Below are 13,038 nucleotides of genomic sequence, written 5' to 3'. Positions count from 1 at the left end.
ATAGCATTTTTAAACTTAAACAATCTCCGTTCTCCTATCATTTACTAAAGTATCTCCATCCTCACAAAACAACTGGAAACGCATGTGACGTAGATACTTGTCTACACTGTGCATGAACCCATTGGCAGAAAAATCCTTGCTTGCCTCAAAATTTACTGTAATCTTAAAACTTTAGTGACATGTATATTTGCCTTTTGCACACTTATGCAGCATTCAAACTGTATAAAACAATATATACATGTAGGCAACATAAAAAGTGTCATCAAAATAAACTTGTCTATATTAACTATGTTGGAATATGATATTCTTCTGTGAAGGGTGATCAGTCAGGGACTGAGATATTGTAATAAGCAGGATCCAATCAGGGAAGAGCCACAGACTAAGCACAAACAATTCAGAAAGGTAGAGTCTGCATTTTTAAAACTCTACATGTTCACATTACAATGCCAAGGCTGCATTTTCAGAATATAAAGTCTCCACTTTTGGGAGTTTAAAATACTGGGGAAGTGTCGGACAAAGGCAAAAACTAATGTGTGAAAAAGTAGCAGTGCAGACATAGCCCAAGTTTGAAGAACAATGTTGAGCAAGAGAAACAAAGGGATTCATCACAAGCAGTGAACAAGAGCAGAGCTCCACTGCTGAAGTAAAAGGCGTTACTCTATGAATAAAGCTCCTCTGCTTTGGTCACAGAGGGCAGCAGTCACAAGCTTTTGTTCCTCCCCAATTGCATAAACAGAAGCCAATACTGATCAATCAATTTCACAACCAGTGACTCTTGTTACCTCTAAATGATCTGCATTCAGAAAAGTACATTGGTGCAAGTGTTTAATTTATAGGTAGTCTAAAACTCTGCATGTTGTCAAAGTCTTAAAATGTGCAGCTCTTTGTTTATCATTTTGTTATTAATTTGGCTTATTTTCTGTAGTGTATGCTCCTTAAATTCTAATCTAACAATGATAATTAAACAGGAAGAACAGGGACACCAGGACAAATGAAAAAAGAAAGGCTGCTACTGTGCTCATTGATAAATGATCTAAACCACTACAACAGCAGGAAAAGTGGAATGAAAATTGTGGTGACAATACTGAAAATCTTAAAACTAAGGAGAAAAAAATTATCCCCAAGTAATGTACATATAGTAAATGTTTAGTACATTCCGATAAAAAAATCCGCAAAACCAGTTTTGTAAATTGTGAAACGATACCAAAATATGGAAACACTAAAAATAAACAGCTTGTCCAATTAAGGTAGGGGTCCAATTAAAAGCAGAAATTGGTTAAAAGAAAAACCTGCTGTCACAGTGGGTACCAGGACTACACTTGAGAACCTCCGAGTTATATGATGAATTTCTGCTCCCTTTGTCATTTGTATGTCACTGTTAATTGGGAGATGGGTAAGAAAACAAGAAACAATTAAAACCGAAAATGCAGCCATTTCTGACTAAAAGAAGCAGTTAAGGGTTGGGAATTTTAACAAACTAGTTAACTAAAATACAACACAAAAATATGACTTGAGAAAAAACAGCTTCAACAGCAGTAATTGGCTTCATATTAAAAAAATTGTGATGAAAGAAAAACCAGCAACCACTGCAGGCCCTCTGGACTAAACTGGAAGACCTTTCTGTATCATTTGCCATGGCATGTACATACACTACCAGTAGCATTGCAATGTACTGCTTACAAAATAATTATAGTAAACCAGATTGTGGCTGATAGCAAGTGCACTTGCTTGTATGTAAAATGTTGTGAAGGAAGTGTGACAATGCTTTCCTTTATTTAATTAATAAAGTTCTCACTTGTTTTTGTTCATTAATCCTGTTGTCTCATTGTGAATCCTCCCAATGTGTCCATGTGTGGAAGGTTAATGATATGCTTTGGGATGGCAGTTTCAGACATGTTCCTCATGAACTTCAGTTAATTTCATAGCACGGACGTGGGAAAGCACCCTGTTTGTCAGTCAGTCAGTCATTTTTCAATCTGTGTTGATAAACAAAAACCTAAATAATAGACCAACATATCTAATTTTAAAAATCACTTTGCTCTGATAAAACTGCAGCTTTGCAGACCACATGGGCTACACCTTGAGACCTAATAATAAATTTCCAACCTGGAGTGGTAACGTATCCTTTTAGCGAACATTAGGCAGCCTATCATTTCCTAAATCAACCCATTCATAAAACATTGTCAGCTAGATTAACCATTACTCATCATATGTAGAAATGTAATACTTGCTCAATTGACAAGCCATGCTTTTTTATGCTTTTGGTATTGTTCATGAAATCAGCAGCAGCAATGATGCTTCTGTTAGGAAAATCTGGCAAACTTTGATTTATACAGGAGCTATTTTATCAGCACATTTTTGAAATCTTGAGCCAATGTACCATCTATACTTCAATGATTGGTGGATTAGTCTATTTAACAGTGAACAGCCAGAATGACAGCATTTATGTAGTTAGCACGTAAAGGCATGGTTAAAAAAAAAATTATATATATGAACATTAGATGGAAACCTAATGCTAATGCCAAGCTTCAATGTATTAGCAACAGTACTGCATGTTAAATTAGTACTCATATTATACCATAATTTAGAGGATTTTTTAAATCCCTTTCCCTGTGTTTGAGTGGGAAAACTGTTTAATTTGGGGGTAGTTTTACCCTTTGTCCTCAATTCTTTCCAATGCTGGTTGGAATCTTTATTGAAGAACAGATTTTCAATGCATAAAAAGGACCACATAAAGCAGTTTACCCAATTTAAATTAATAAATTAACTATTAAAAAATTAACAAAGCAGAAGGCTTAAAACAACTGTGGTCAGTGAAACCCTTTAAAACTGCCATGTTCAGTTCTAGTCCTAGTTTTTGTCATTTACACCTTTGTCTGTGGTTTACCAATTTTCATTTTTGGTGTATTAATAATGTAAAAATTCAAAAGACACAGTTTAGTAAATTTCTGGTTGCAAAAGGAGAGCACTGAAAAAAGCCAGGCAATAAAACCAAGAGCTTAATTAGAAGCAATCAAAATATTGAGTATAATACAAGAGACTCGAATTTAAATAACAATGAAAAATGTCCTCATGGAAGCTCATAACAGCATGATGCTTAAAGGTTAAATGATATAGACATTACTGGGCATGACACACTGATCATCACTGCCCTAAAGCTACAGGGATACTGGCTGAAATCCCTGGCTAGTCCTTGTGCATACCTGTTTAACTTCCATATACCAAAGACACAAAGGTTAGGTGGACTGACAACTGCAAACCGACTTGATGTACATGAGTGTAGGTGTGTATGTGGTTCTTGTCTTTGCCTAATGCCCTGGTATGTACTAGTTTCTCGAATTCTGAGTTAAACTGGATAAATACATTAAATTAGTGAATGGACAATAAGATGTCTGGAAACAAAGAAGACCTTTAGTCTTTAAGCTTTTTTTTCCCCTACTACCTAGTGACAAGAACATTGTAGACGGACCAGTTTGGTCTGGCACAATGCCTGCAAACTTCTGCTAGCCTGGTAATTTGTGGTCAGTCTCCCAATCATGTTTACCCCTATTCATGAACAAGTACTCTTTTCACATGAGGCAGCTGCTCATTCTTACCTTCAAACAAAAAAAAAAAAAAGGGGGAGGAAAATGACCGTAGATTTTGATATGCAAATCATGGACAGCACAGGAGACCATGTACATCTTTAGTGAAGTCACATAGGATATGAGGCCAAAGACTTTTTCAATGTCTAAAAAGAAAATGTAAACAGACTGTTCCAATTCCCCATCACTGATCTATCTACAAGAAAAAAAAAAACACAAAAAAAAAAAACAAAACAGTTGTCCCATTATCTGGTCAGATCTCATTCAAGCTGGAGTTGGGGCCACAAGCCAATACCTCTCGCACTGCCTTCTCCAATGACAGAATATTTATTAGCTTTATGACATCCTCCAAGTATTCCTTCCACCTCTACACAACATCCAGCATTAACAGTATCATTTCCCCATTCTTGCAGAGCATAGCTAGCATGAACTCCTGTACATCTTTCCCAAGACACCCAATAGTTTTACTAGGACCTCTTCAAACACATCCAAAAGTCTTTCTCCATGGCCTCAAAACACTATACCCAAACCAGAGCTTTCATTTTGGCCAGTACTTTAGCCACTGCTTTTATCCTTTACGGTTGGTCTCAGGCACTCTAGAACTTCTCATTTTAACACTGCACAGAAGGTCTATTTCACCACATTGACATCTTCTCTTATTACTGGCCTGCACTAAAAGCTTCTTGCAGGTACCTCCAATACTAAGATCATGAACAGGGCTTATTTTGACTGTATACCTGACATTTATAGCGATGCAGAAGCGACTCTTCCAAAGATTATAGTTTAACTAATCCTAAACAGTGGTATCTACTAGTCATTCTCAGCATACCCACACTACCCACATGGGTGTTCCAGGTCTGTTAAGTAGATGCTCTGTCTGTTTACAACATTTACCAAAATGAGGTGATAAATTGACTGCTCAGCAACTGTCTTAACAGAGCGTCCAGAATATATAGCCACTAATGTAATGAAACAACTACAAAATCAATCAATGACATTTGACCCAAAGGTATTCTGTTATTAGCTACACATATGTGCTAGTCATGGATTGTCTATAGATGTTCAAACACAAGAATGCTCATAAGTACAGTAACAATTTACTGCTCAGATTCAAATCAGGTAGATTGTTCTTCTCCCAGTCATGCTCCAACAGGTATCTCCATCACTCCTCACGAGAAGGATGAAGCCTCGCTGTAGGACAATAGGCTCAATAGGTGGTTTGTACCATTTTGGACACCAACTCCAATATCTCTGAAAGGTTCAAACAGTATGAACAGCTCTTTGTTACTGAAGGTGCCAGAGAGGCAAGACAGTTACCCAGGCCGGGATGAAACAAGAATTCATACCCAGCCAGAGGCCATAATGGAAGGACCAGATGAATAAGCATGCCAAGAGGAGTTTACTCCCCAAAAGGATAGGTAGCAGAGTTCCTCAGGGCTAAACCCGATCAGGACACCCATAGGGTGGCATAGGATTTGGAGTCTGGAAATGCAACCCTGTCGGGTTGACCTGATTTGCTCATTACCTGGAAGTGCTCCTGATGACTTGGGTAGGAGACCGGAAGCAGTTCCTAGATCCAGTTTAAAACAGAACCAGTCACCTCTCTTAAATCAAGTCAGATTTGGGGGGCAGGAGGAAGGAGAGAATTACGAATAGTGTATTTTGCTGGTGTTCTATGAAATAATAATCATTTGAAACTGGAATTGTGTTTGGTATTACTGTGTCTGTGGTTTGGGGTTCAGTGGCGCCCCTGAGTGATTACAGTGCATACATATGTCAAAAACTGTTCTCTATGGAACTTGAAGTTAAAGGGTGGCAATCATTTTGTCCACTGAACCCAACTCCAGCTGCACTCAAGAAGTGGTCCAATCTATGCATGCTCCTGGCACTGCACAGAGACTATGGACTGTTCACTTATTGCCTTGTGTGTTCCTATCAGGAGCACAAATTCACAGCTAACCTATTTTTAAGTATCACAGAGGCACACAAAAGAACTATCCTCCCACACCCCCCCCTCCACTTCCACCACAACAGAGTAATGATCCTAGGCACGTGAAATAGGAGGAAATTTTGGTAACAAAAATTTGCAACCACTGCATATCTCCAGGACCAGAATTGGGTACCCCTTTAAATAGTGGACCATGAACTGAACAACTATGTATGCCAAACAAGCGATTTCCTTGCCAAAGTTAAAGAGACCAAAACCAGTACAAAAGGAACAATAGGATTTGATATTCTTGGGGAACACGTTTCATTTTTGAAATGGGTGTATGAGGTACTGCAAAAAGTATGTGTTACCTGAACATCATTCTGTATAAATTACACCTAAATGACCTAAAGAAATATTTCTCTGAAGCAGAGCTACACTGAGAGATCAACTGAGAAAGGATCACTTGAAGTTAAAAAGGTATATCCTAGCTTGAAGTTTCAAAATACCATACAGCAAAATTGTAGGCCATGTTAATGTCATAACTGTGAAGTAAGAATTTTCACTAAACAAGATTACGTATCTTCCATTGAAAATTACTTTCTTAGAGTATCTGCATTTGACAGCTCCTAACAGGTGTGCAATAACAAACATCAATGGGCTGCAATAAGAATTCCTTTAACTATGGAGTATTTTGGATCAACAGATTTACAAATTAAAGTCTGTTGTATAACTGGACTAAATATACAGCCAGGCACAAAGACAATGTCATTCCATGTACGGCAACAAAATAAATATACAAAAATGGCACTAACTGATAGATGTGTGAAGTGATTGTATAATAAAATAGAAATTATTTACTAATTTCAGCAAAAATTCTATATCTGGGTTAATTCAGAAGCAAAACATTTGTGAAATATGAGTAAACTATCATCATTTCAATGTTATGATTTGTAAAAATAATGTTGTGTTCTCAGATAACAGTTTTTAATTTAAGCAGTCACAACTTCCCCATTTTCCCCTTTAACTCAGTTGCTTTATTGTGCTGTGTTTTAGTAAAATGCAAAATGTATAAATAAAGTTAAAAAAAAAAAAAATGTCCTCAGGTACACTTCAACGGTTGTCACTATGTAAATCACTAACCTCTATCGAAAACTGAACCCAACATTTGTGCATCTCATGATCTGTAATAGTAGAAAGGTGCTGTCGTGGTTTTTTGCTCTGTGCCCTCCCCCACCACAACCTGTCATCTATGGGGGAGCAGCAGAAGTTTTCTACAGATCTTGACGTTTTGGGGTCACCTATACCCAAAGCATCAATATCTCGATGATGATGATGCGTGTGTGTGTGTGTGTGTGTGAGACAGTTTGTTGAGGACGGTTTAGAGCTAAAACGGCTGGATGAAAAAATACCATGAGATGACGATATGCTCAGCAGTTTTTGAGCCAAATCATGCTAGAGAAAGCAGAAACCTCAAATACCATAATTCTGCAATTAATTACGAAATTTTTCTTGTCAATTGCTATTGTAATGACCTATTTAATGATCAGAAAGGTCAGCACCAGAACAGTAAATATACCAAAATGTTATATAATAGTCCGGGTAACTTGGTTCCTAGGTTGCAAAGCCTACTGACACTTGCATCCAAATTGTTTTTGTTGTTTTAATTACCCATTTTTTTATGCAGTCTATTCATTAAAATTACTTGCAATTTCTAGGCAAAAATCAAACCTTGGGACTTTTAACCACTCCTCTCTATCCTGGCACTGTGGCCAAAGAATGGATTAATAGAATAATAATGTTTAGCGCAAGTTTGAAGGATGCAATTCTGAAAGCTAAGACTTTCAATTCTTTAAAAAAAAAGCCTATGTCTTTTAATGGTTTCTTGATGAATTTAGGAATATTTTAGGTCAAATGACCCTGGCATGAGCATGAAAGATTTGGCATTTGCCACTGTACTTTAGCATACGTATGTACCTTATTTTTCTGACCAGTCTTTAGAAGTTGACAGACAAAAGGCTATACCAAAACAGGAAACACTGTATTAAAATCCTTAGATGAAGCAATGTACAGTACTTAAGACCAATATAAGCTGTTAGAGAGAGGGAGACACAGTTAGAAAAACGGAGAGAAAGAAAAAAGACGCAGGCCTTCAAGGCAAAATGCTGGAGCAACCTAAAGGCTGAATAGCTCTGCACACCACTCACCCTTTAACTATCTTAGGAAGAATTTATCCTGCTTGGCAGATGCTTATATTCACTTAAGCATATAACTCAGCCCAAAAAATTCCTTGTGACAAATTGGTTGTTGATCTAAAAGAATAATTACCCAGCTAGTCAATATTTGATGTCCTATAAAAATACCTCCTTAGTTCAGACCCTTCCTTCAATGTGTAAAAACCTGGACATCATCAAACCACACAAAAACAACTTCCAAAAATTAAATTATATCATATGTAATTTGCGCCATGCCCTCAAAATTACTCTTGTCTAGTTTGTATATTTCTTAGTTTGAAAGAACGCTTTAGCCAATTGAAAAAGCCGATTAACACAGACTCTTGATTTGGCAGAAAAGGTTTAAACTAGTGAGGAGTAATAAAAAAAAAGCAAAAATATTATTAATGGAAGAAAGATCAGGATTATGAAAAAACAGTTGTATTTAAATAGGTAACAAATGAAACGGATGAACACAGGAGGCAGGGAATAAAGACAGACATATTTTAGTTCTGTGATAAAACTGCTAAACGTCTATGTACTTTTAAAAATCATGCTGTTTTGACAAGGGTAGTATGGTGGTTCAGAGGGTAAGGCTGTTGCCTTACATCTTTACAGACATGGATCCAAGTCTCATTCTTGAAAGGACTATTAAATATGCACATTCTACCAATGTCTGGGAGGAATTTCTCCAAGAGTAGAGTGTACAGTAGAGACCTATAAGCTCATGGTAAACTCGTAGGAACCAAGTGTCTATTTTGATTATTTTACAATAGTTACAAGCCTTATCACACAGCATATGACAATGCAAAAACCAAAGTGCTTACTTCAGATTATTATATAAAAGTAAACAAAGGAAAGTAAATCTTTTGAAATAACATGTAGTGTGACTGAATTTTTTGGGATAATAAGATGTACCATATATGAACACAGGGACAAGGATTATCATATGGTAAAACCTATGACTAATCAGTTATTTCTTAACTTGTGTGAAATATTCATCTACAAACAATTTCTTTTTCTCAGGAAAAAATGAAAAAAACTATTGCAAGTCTGTGATCAGGAAACATAATACTTTAGTCTATGCAAATTACTATGCTACCTTAACTTTAGATTATTTGGTTCCTTTACATGAAAAAACTAGTATAAGTTTCCTAAAATCATGATACCCCACAGTATGTTCTTCAATTCATTTTTCACGTTCAGAAAAAAAAATGCAAAATGGTTTACGAAGAGATGAAATGCAAGATTTAAACAAGAAGCAGCATCATTATCCTGTTAACAAGAAAATACCCTCAAGTTAGTTTTAGCCATATCATTCGAATTTCCTCCAAGCAAGTTCTTTCAGACAGTGTTTCCCACTGCATTTTTTTCTCTGTGCTTGTCACACAAAGATAAACAGACATGCCTGCTACTATTCAAGGTTATATTCAACATCCATAATCAGAAATTCCTGGGCTACTGCTGCTCACGAGATCCATACCTGTCAATGTATTATGGTATTGTTCTTTTCAGTTCTACAACAAAGTTAGAGAAAAGCCAAGCAAGATCGTGCCTGAAGAAGGGGCCTGAGTTGCCTCGAAAGCTTAAATATTGTAATCTTTTTAGTTAGCCAATAAAAGGTGTCATTTTGCTTGGCTTTTCTCTACATTCATAATGGCTAACACGGTACAACAACCTAGTACTACAACAAAGTTATAAATTTAAGGAGATGCTTATTAAAAGCATGAGATGATTATGACTGAATCAAGTTTTAGCTATAGTCATAAATTACAGTGCCACTGCAATAGCATCTCAATAACACTATTCTCTCTTTGGTTATTCAAACATTCAAATAATCTTTTGTCAATTTTAATTCGACACATATGTTGAGCATGAGATTATATATATATATATATATATATATATATATATATATATATATATAAACACTCATTTTCAAACTTGACAGTATATATTAAAACAATGATTTTTTTTCCTCAAAAGTATGTCATTTAAGTTGTGGTCCAAAAATGTTAAAAATAAAAATTTGGAAACATTTTCACATCCTGATTTTACATTCATAATAAAAAGCTGCTGCATACCCTCTAAAGGTAAACCTCTATGTCAACATGGAGTTAAGATATTTGCAGTATACCTTAATTAAAATATATACGGCACACTTTGAAAAAAGAAAACACTTGACAAGAAAAACACTAGAGAAGCATGGCTGTGCTGCTGTCCTACATATCAGTTGACAGGGATTGAAAATCAAATGGTGTCAATCTGTCCATCTAGAGCAGGGGTGGCAAACTCCAGGCCTGGAGTGCAGCAGTGGCTACAGGTTTTCATTCTAATACTTTTAGTAATCAGTGACCAGTTTTCGCTGCTAATTAACTTTTTCCCCATCACTTAAATAGACCTGTTAAAAGAGTTCAGCCCTCTGAATTGATTCCTTTCTTCATTAAATGACAGCCAAGCAGAAATGAGATGTGAAACGAGCCAACAGATGACCAGCTAAACTGGGGCTTCAAACTCCAACCAATTTCATTCCAATCACTTTCTTAATGAAAAGCCAATTCTTGCTATTAATTAAGCCCGTTATTTAATTCCATGGCTTGTTGCTGCTTTCATTCTGCCACAGCACACATTTTGAAAACTGTTGTTTTTCTGTTTTTTCTAAGAGCACCGTCAAAATGTTTTGGTGACCTGACAGATCAACCTTACCAAGACCATCACCACTCTTTAATTTCAGATATTGTGTAATGGGCACAGGGGAGCCGGTCACGTGGTGGCTTGTTTTGTGTCTCATTATTGTTTAGCTGCTAATTAAAGAAAAAGAAACAAATATGGGGCCTGAGTCAAGTTAATTAAAAGAAGTAATCAGCAGTAAAAACTAGTCACTAATTAAGAAGATGGTAAGAATGAAAACCTGCAGCCACTGAGGCACTCTGGGCCTGGAGTTCGCCACCCCTTATCTAGAGTTTGGGTGTTTGCTCTGTGTTTCTGCTTTTCTGCATACCAGATCTTAAAAATGTGTATTTTAGGTTTGATATTAAATTATCCTGTGTTTTCCTTTTCTTTTTTAACTGAGTAGTAGTGCATAGGTGAGTGTGCCTGCAGTAGTGTTAGGTGAAATGGGAACATCAGTCTATTTGGTCAACCTCAGGTTCACTTCATCCCTACAATGGATAACGGCTAATCTACTTTAAAAAGGATATATTTATATATTAACATACACACACAGTTTTAGGCAATATGTTTGGAAGTATTGCACTGGTCGGAGTAAGAAATGTAAAGATGTAACACTGGTTAATTTGGATTTATACATTCAGTTATTTTAAGATCTAAGCTATAAATTAACAGCCTATATAAAAAACTTACTTAAAACCACACTCAACTGTCCATGCTCCCATGCACAAGGTTAGTATTTTTAGATTTTAGTAAAATAAGTCAAATTGTTCCCAAGTATTATAAAACCATGACTGTAGATGGTCTTCATTATTAGCTGTATTTTTTTACTTTTTAAAATTTTCATAATAATCCCTGTAGACAATGTACCTGATCAGATCGTAATAGGGCAGAATCCTCCAAGCTGGACTTCAGACCACTTTGTTTGTCTAATGGACTCTGAATATCAGCAAAGCCATACTCTGATGAAGAAGCTGGTAGCCCATGTGCATAGATATCCTCGTCATCACTTGAAGCAGAAAGTGGCTCTCGATCACAAGCCTTTGGAGTGAGGGATATGGGGCCAACGATTCCATGTAAAGGGTGATCAAATTTAGTTTCACTTGCAGAGGCTGGCATGAGCTTCTTTGGGCTCACTTCTAAGTTCAAAGAAAGACTGGGGGGTCCAGATTCAACCAAAGAAGGTGGATCTGAAGAGGCATTTTTCAAAGGGTGTGCATCTCTTTTTTGTCCAGGTTCTACTGAAGCTGCCACATCACATACATCCTTAATAAAATGATCAGCGTGGTTACAGTACTCCGTGTCAGAAAGTAATGCATTTTTGTTCTCATTCAAAAGATTGGTATCTTTAGGATTACTAGATATTTCAGATTCCCGATTTTCATCGTTATTGTAAAATCCTTCTAACATGTTAGAGCAAACTTCAGAAGACTTAGGAAACACCAAATTGTTTCTATGACTGTGAATACTGGTAGGCACACAGTGTTCCTCCTCCCTGTCCTCCTCTTGTGGAGCAGAATCACAAACCGATGACTGGGCTGAAACAAAGACTTCCAAGGTAGTGTCCTCTGGTGCAAAGCTATGTAAATCAGAACTGAGAAAGCTGTCTGGGGAATCAGTAATTAGAAGGTCAGAACTGCTGTATAGCAGACTTGTCCGATCAGACAAGAAGTCACTAGCAGGAGTGCTGGCCCCATCACTAGTTGGCTCCATATTTAATATGCTTTCAGAGTAGTTGCTTTCAGACTTTCGGCTAATGCTGTCTACAAAAATTAGAAAAAGATGATCTAATAAATATTTACACTGTAACTAAATAAAGACATAGAATATTATTACTGTTCAGATTTTAATAAAAATTAAATAACACAACCATATTTTACATTAAAGGAGTATGTGTAAATTGAGTGAACAGTTAACAGAACATAAAAACATCCCACCTTGCCGTCGCCTATGCCTTTTCTTCACTTTGATAGGCTTCACTACCAGCTCTTGGTCAAAATCTTCAGTGCTAATTGAACTAAATCTTGCAGAAGACATTTCTATGGATACAGACTGGTCTGGATTGGCTCCAAGACCCACAGCACTGTCCCACGAATTTACCGAGCTGCTTCTGCTTCTGGACTCACTGTTCCCTTTTTGAACAAATTCATTATTTGGGTCTTTACTATTATTTTTATAATCAGACATTTCCATATCATTCTTTTCACCATAATCTTCTTGAAGTTCATTCAGCTTGTCATCTATGGACTCACATATAATTGGCATGGTGCGAATTTGCTGAGCTGTCTCTACAGATCCAGATGGACTCAAAGTGGAGGAGCCAATCAAACTGCTTGACTGAGAGAATGAATCTAACACTAGAGAAAAGAATAATGTTGTGTAAAATTTACAGAAAAAACACAAAAATGACAACATCAGCTCTGAGAAAGGCCTAAAAAGTTGATGATATCTTAATTATAGAATGTGAAAAAGACATTAACAGTTGCTACTACTACAAAAAGCCAAGGAAATGTTTTAATCAGGAGACAAAAAAATAAAGTCAAATTCAGCTTCTTGAATGCTGAAATGGTTATGGGTTTTTACTCCAACCAGTTTCTTAATTAGAGGTCAATTCTTACTATTAATGAAATGGCTTCTTAGTACT

At 36.5% G+C, this 13,038-nt stretch overlaps 1 protein-coding gene across 3 annotated transcripts in view; it reads right to left on the bottom strand.

Moving 5' to 3' along the window:
* tecpr2 (tectonin beta-propeller repeat containing 2) overlaps positions 1-13,038 on the bottom strand; it is an 85,154-nt gene that overhangs the window by 46,079 nt on the left and 26,037 nt on the right. For all 3 annotated transcript variants that reach the window (XM_039741363.1, XM_039741362.1, XM_039741361.1), the window contains exons 8-9: positions 12,332-12,751; positions 11,265-12,157 (exon numbers count right to left, since the gene is read on the bottom strand). In XM_039741363.1, coding sequence (XP_039597297.1) covers positions 11,265-12,157; positions 12,332-12,751 — 1,313 coding nt within the window. The remainder of the gene's footprint in view (positions 1-11,264; positions 12,158-12,331; positions 12,752-13,038) is intronic.

The sequence above is a fragment of the Polypterus senegalus genome, chromosome 18 (genome assembly GCF_016835505.1).
Source record: "Polypterus senegalus isolate Bchr_013 chromosome 18, ASM1683550v1, whole genome shotgun sequence".
NCBI lineage: Eukaryota > Metazoa > Chordata > Cladistia > Polypteriformes > Polypteridae > Polypterus > Polypterus senegalus.
The sequence above is the reverse complement of the archived record's forward strand: the minus strand, read 5'-3'. Positions and strand labels throughout refer to the sequence as shown.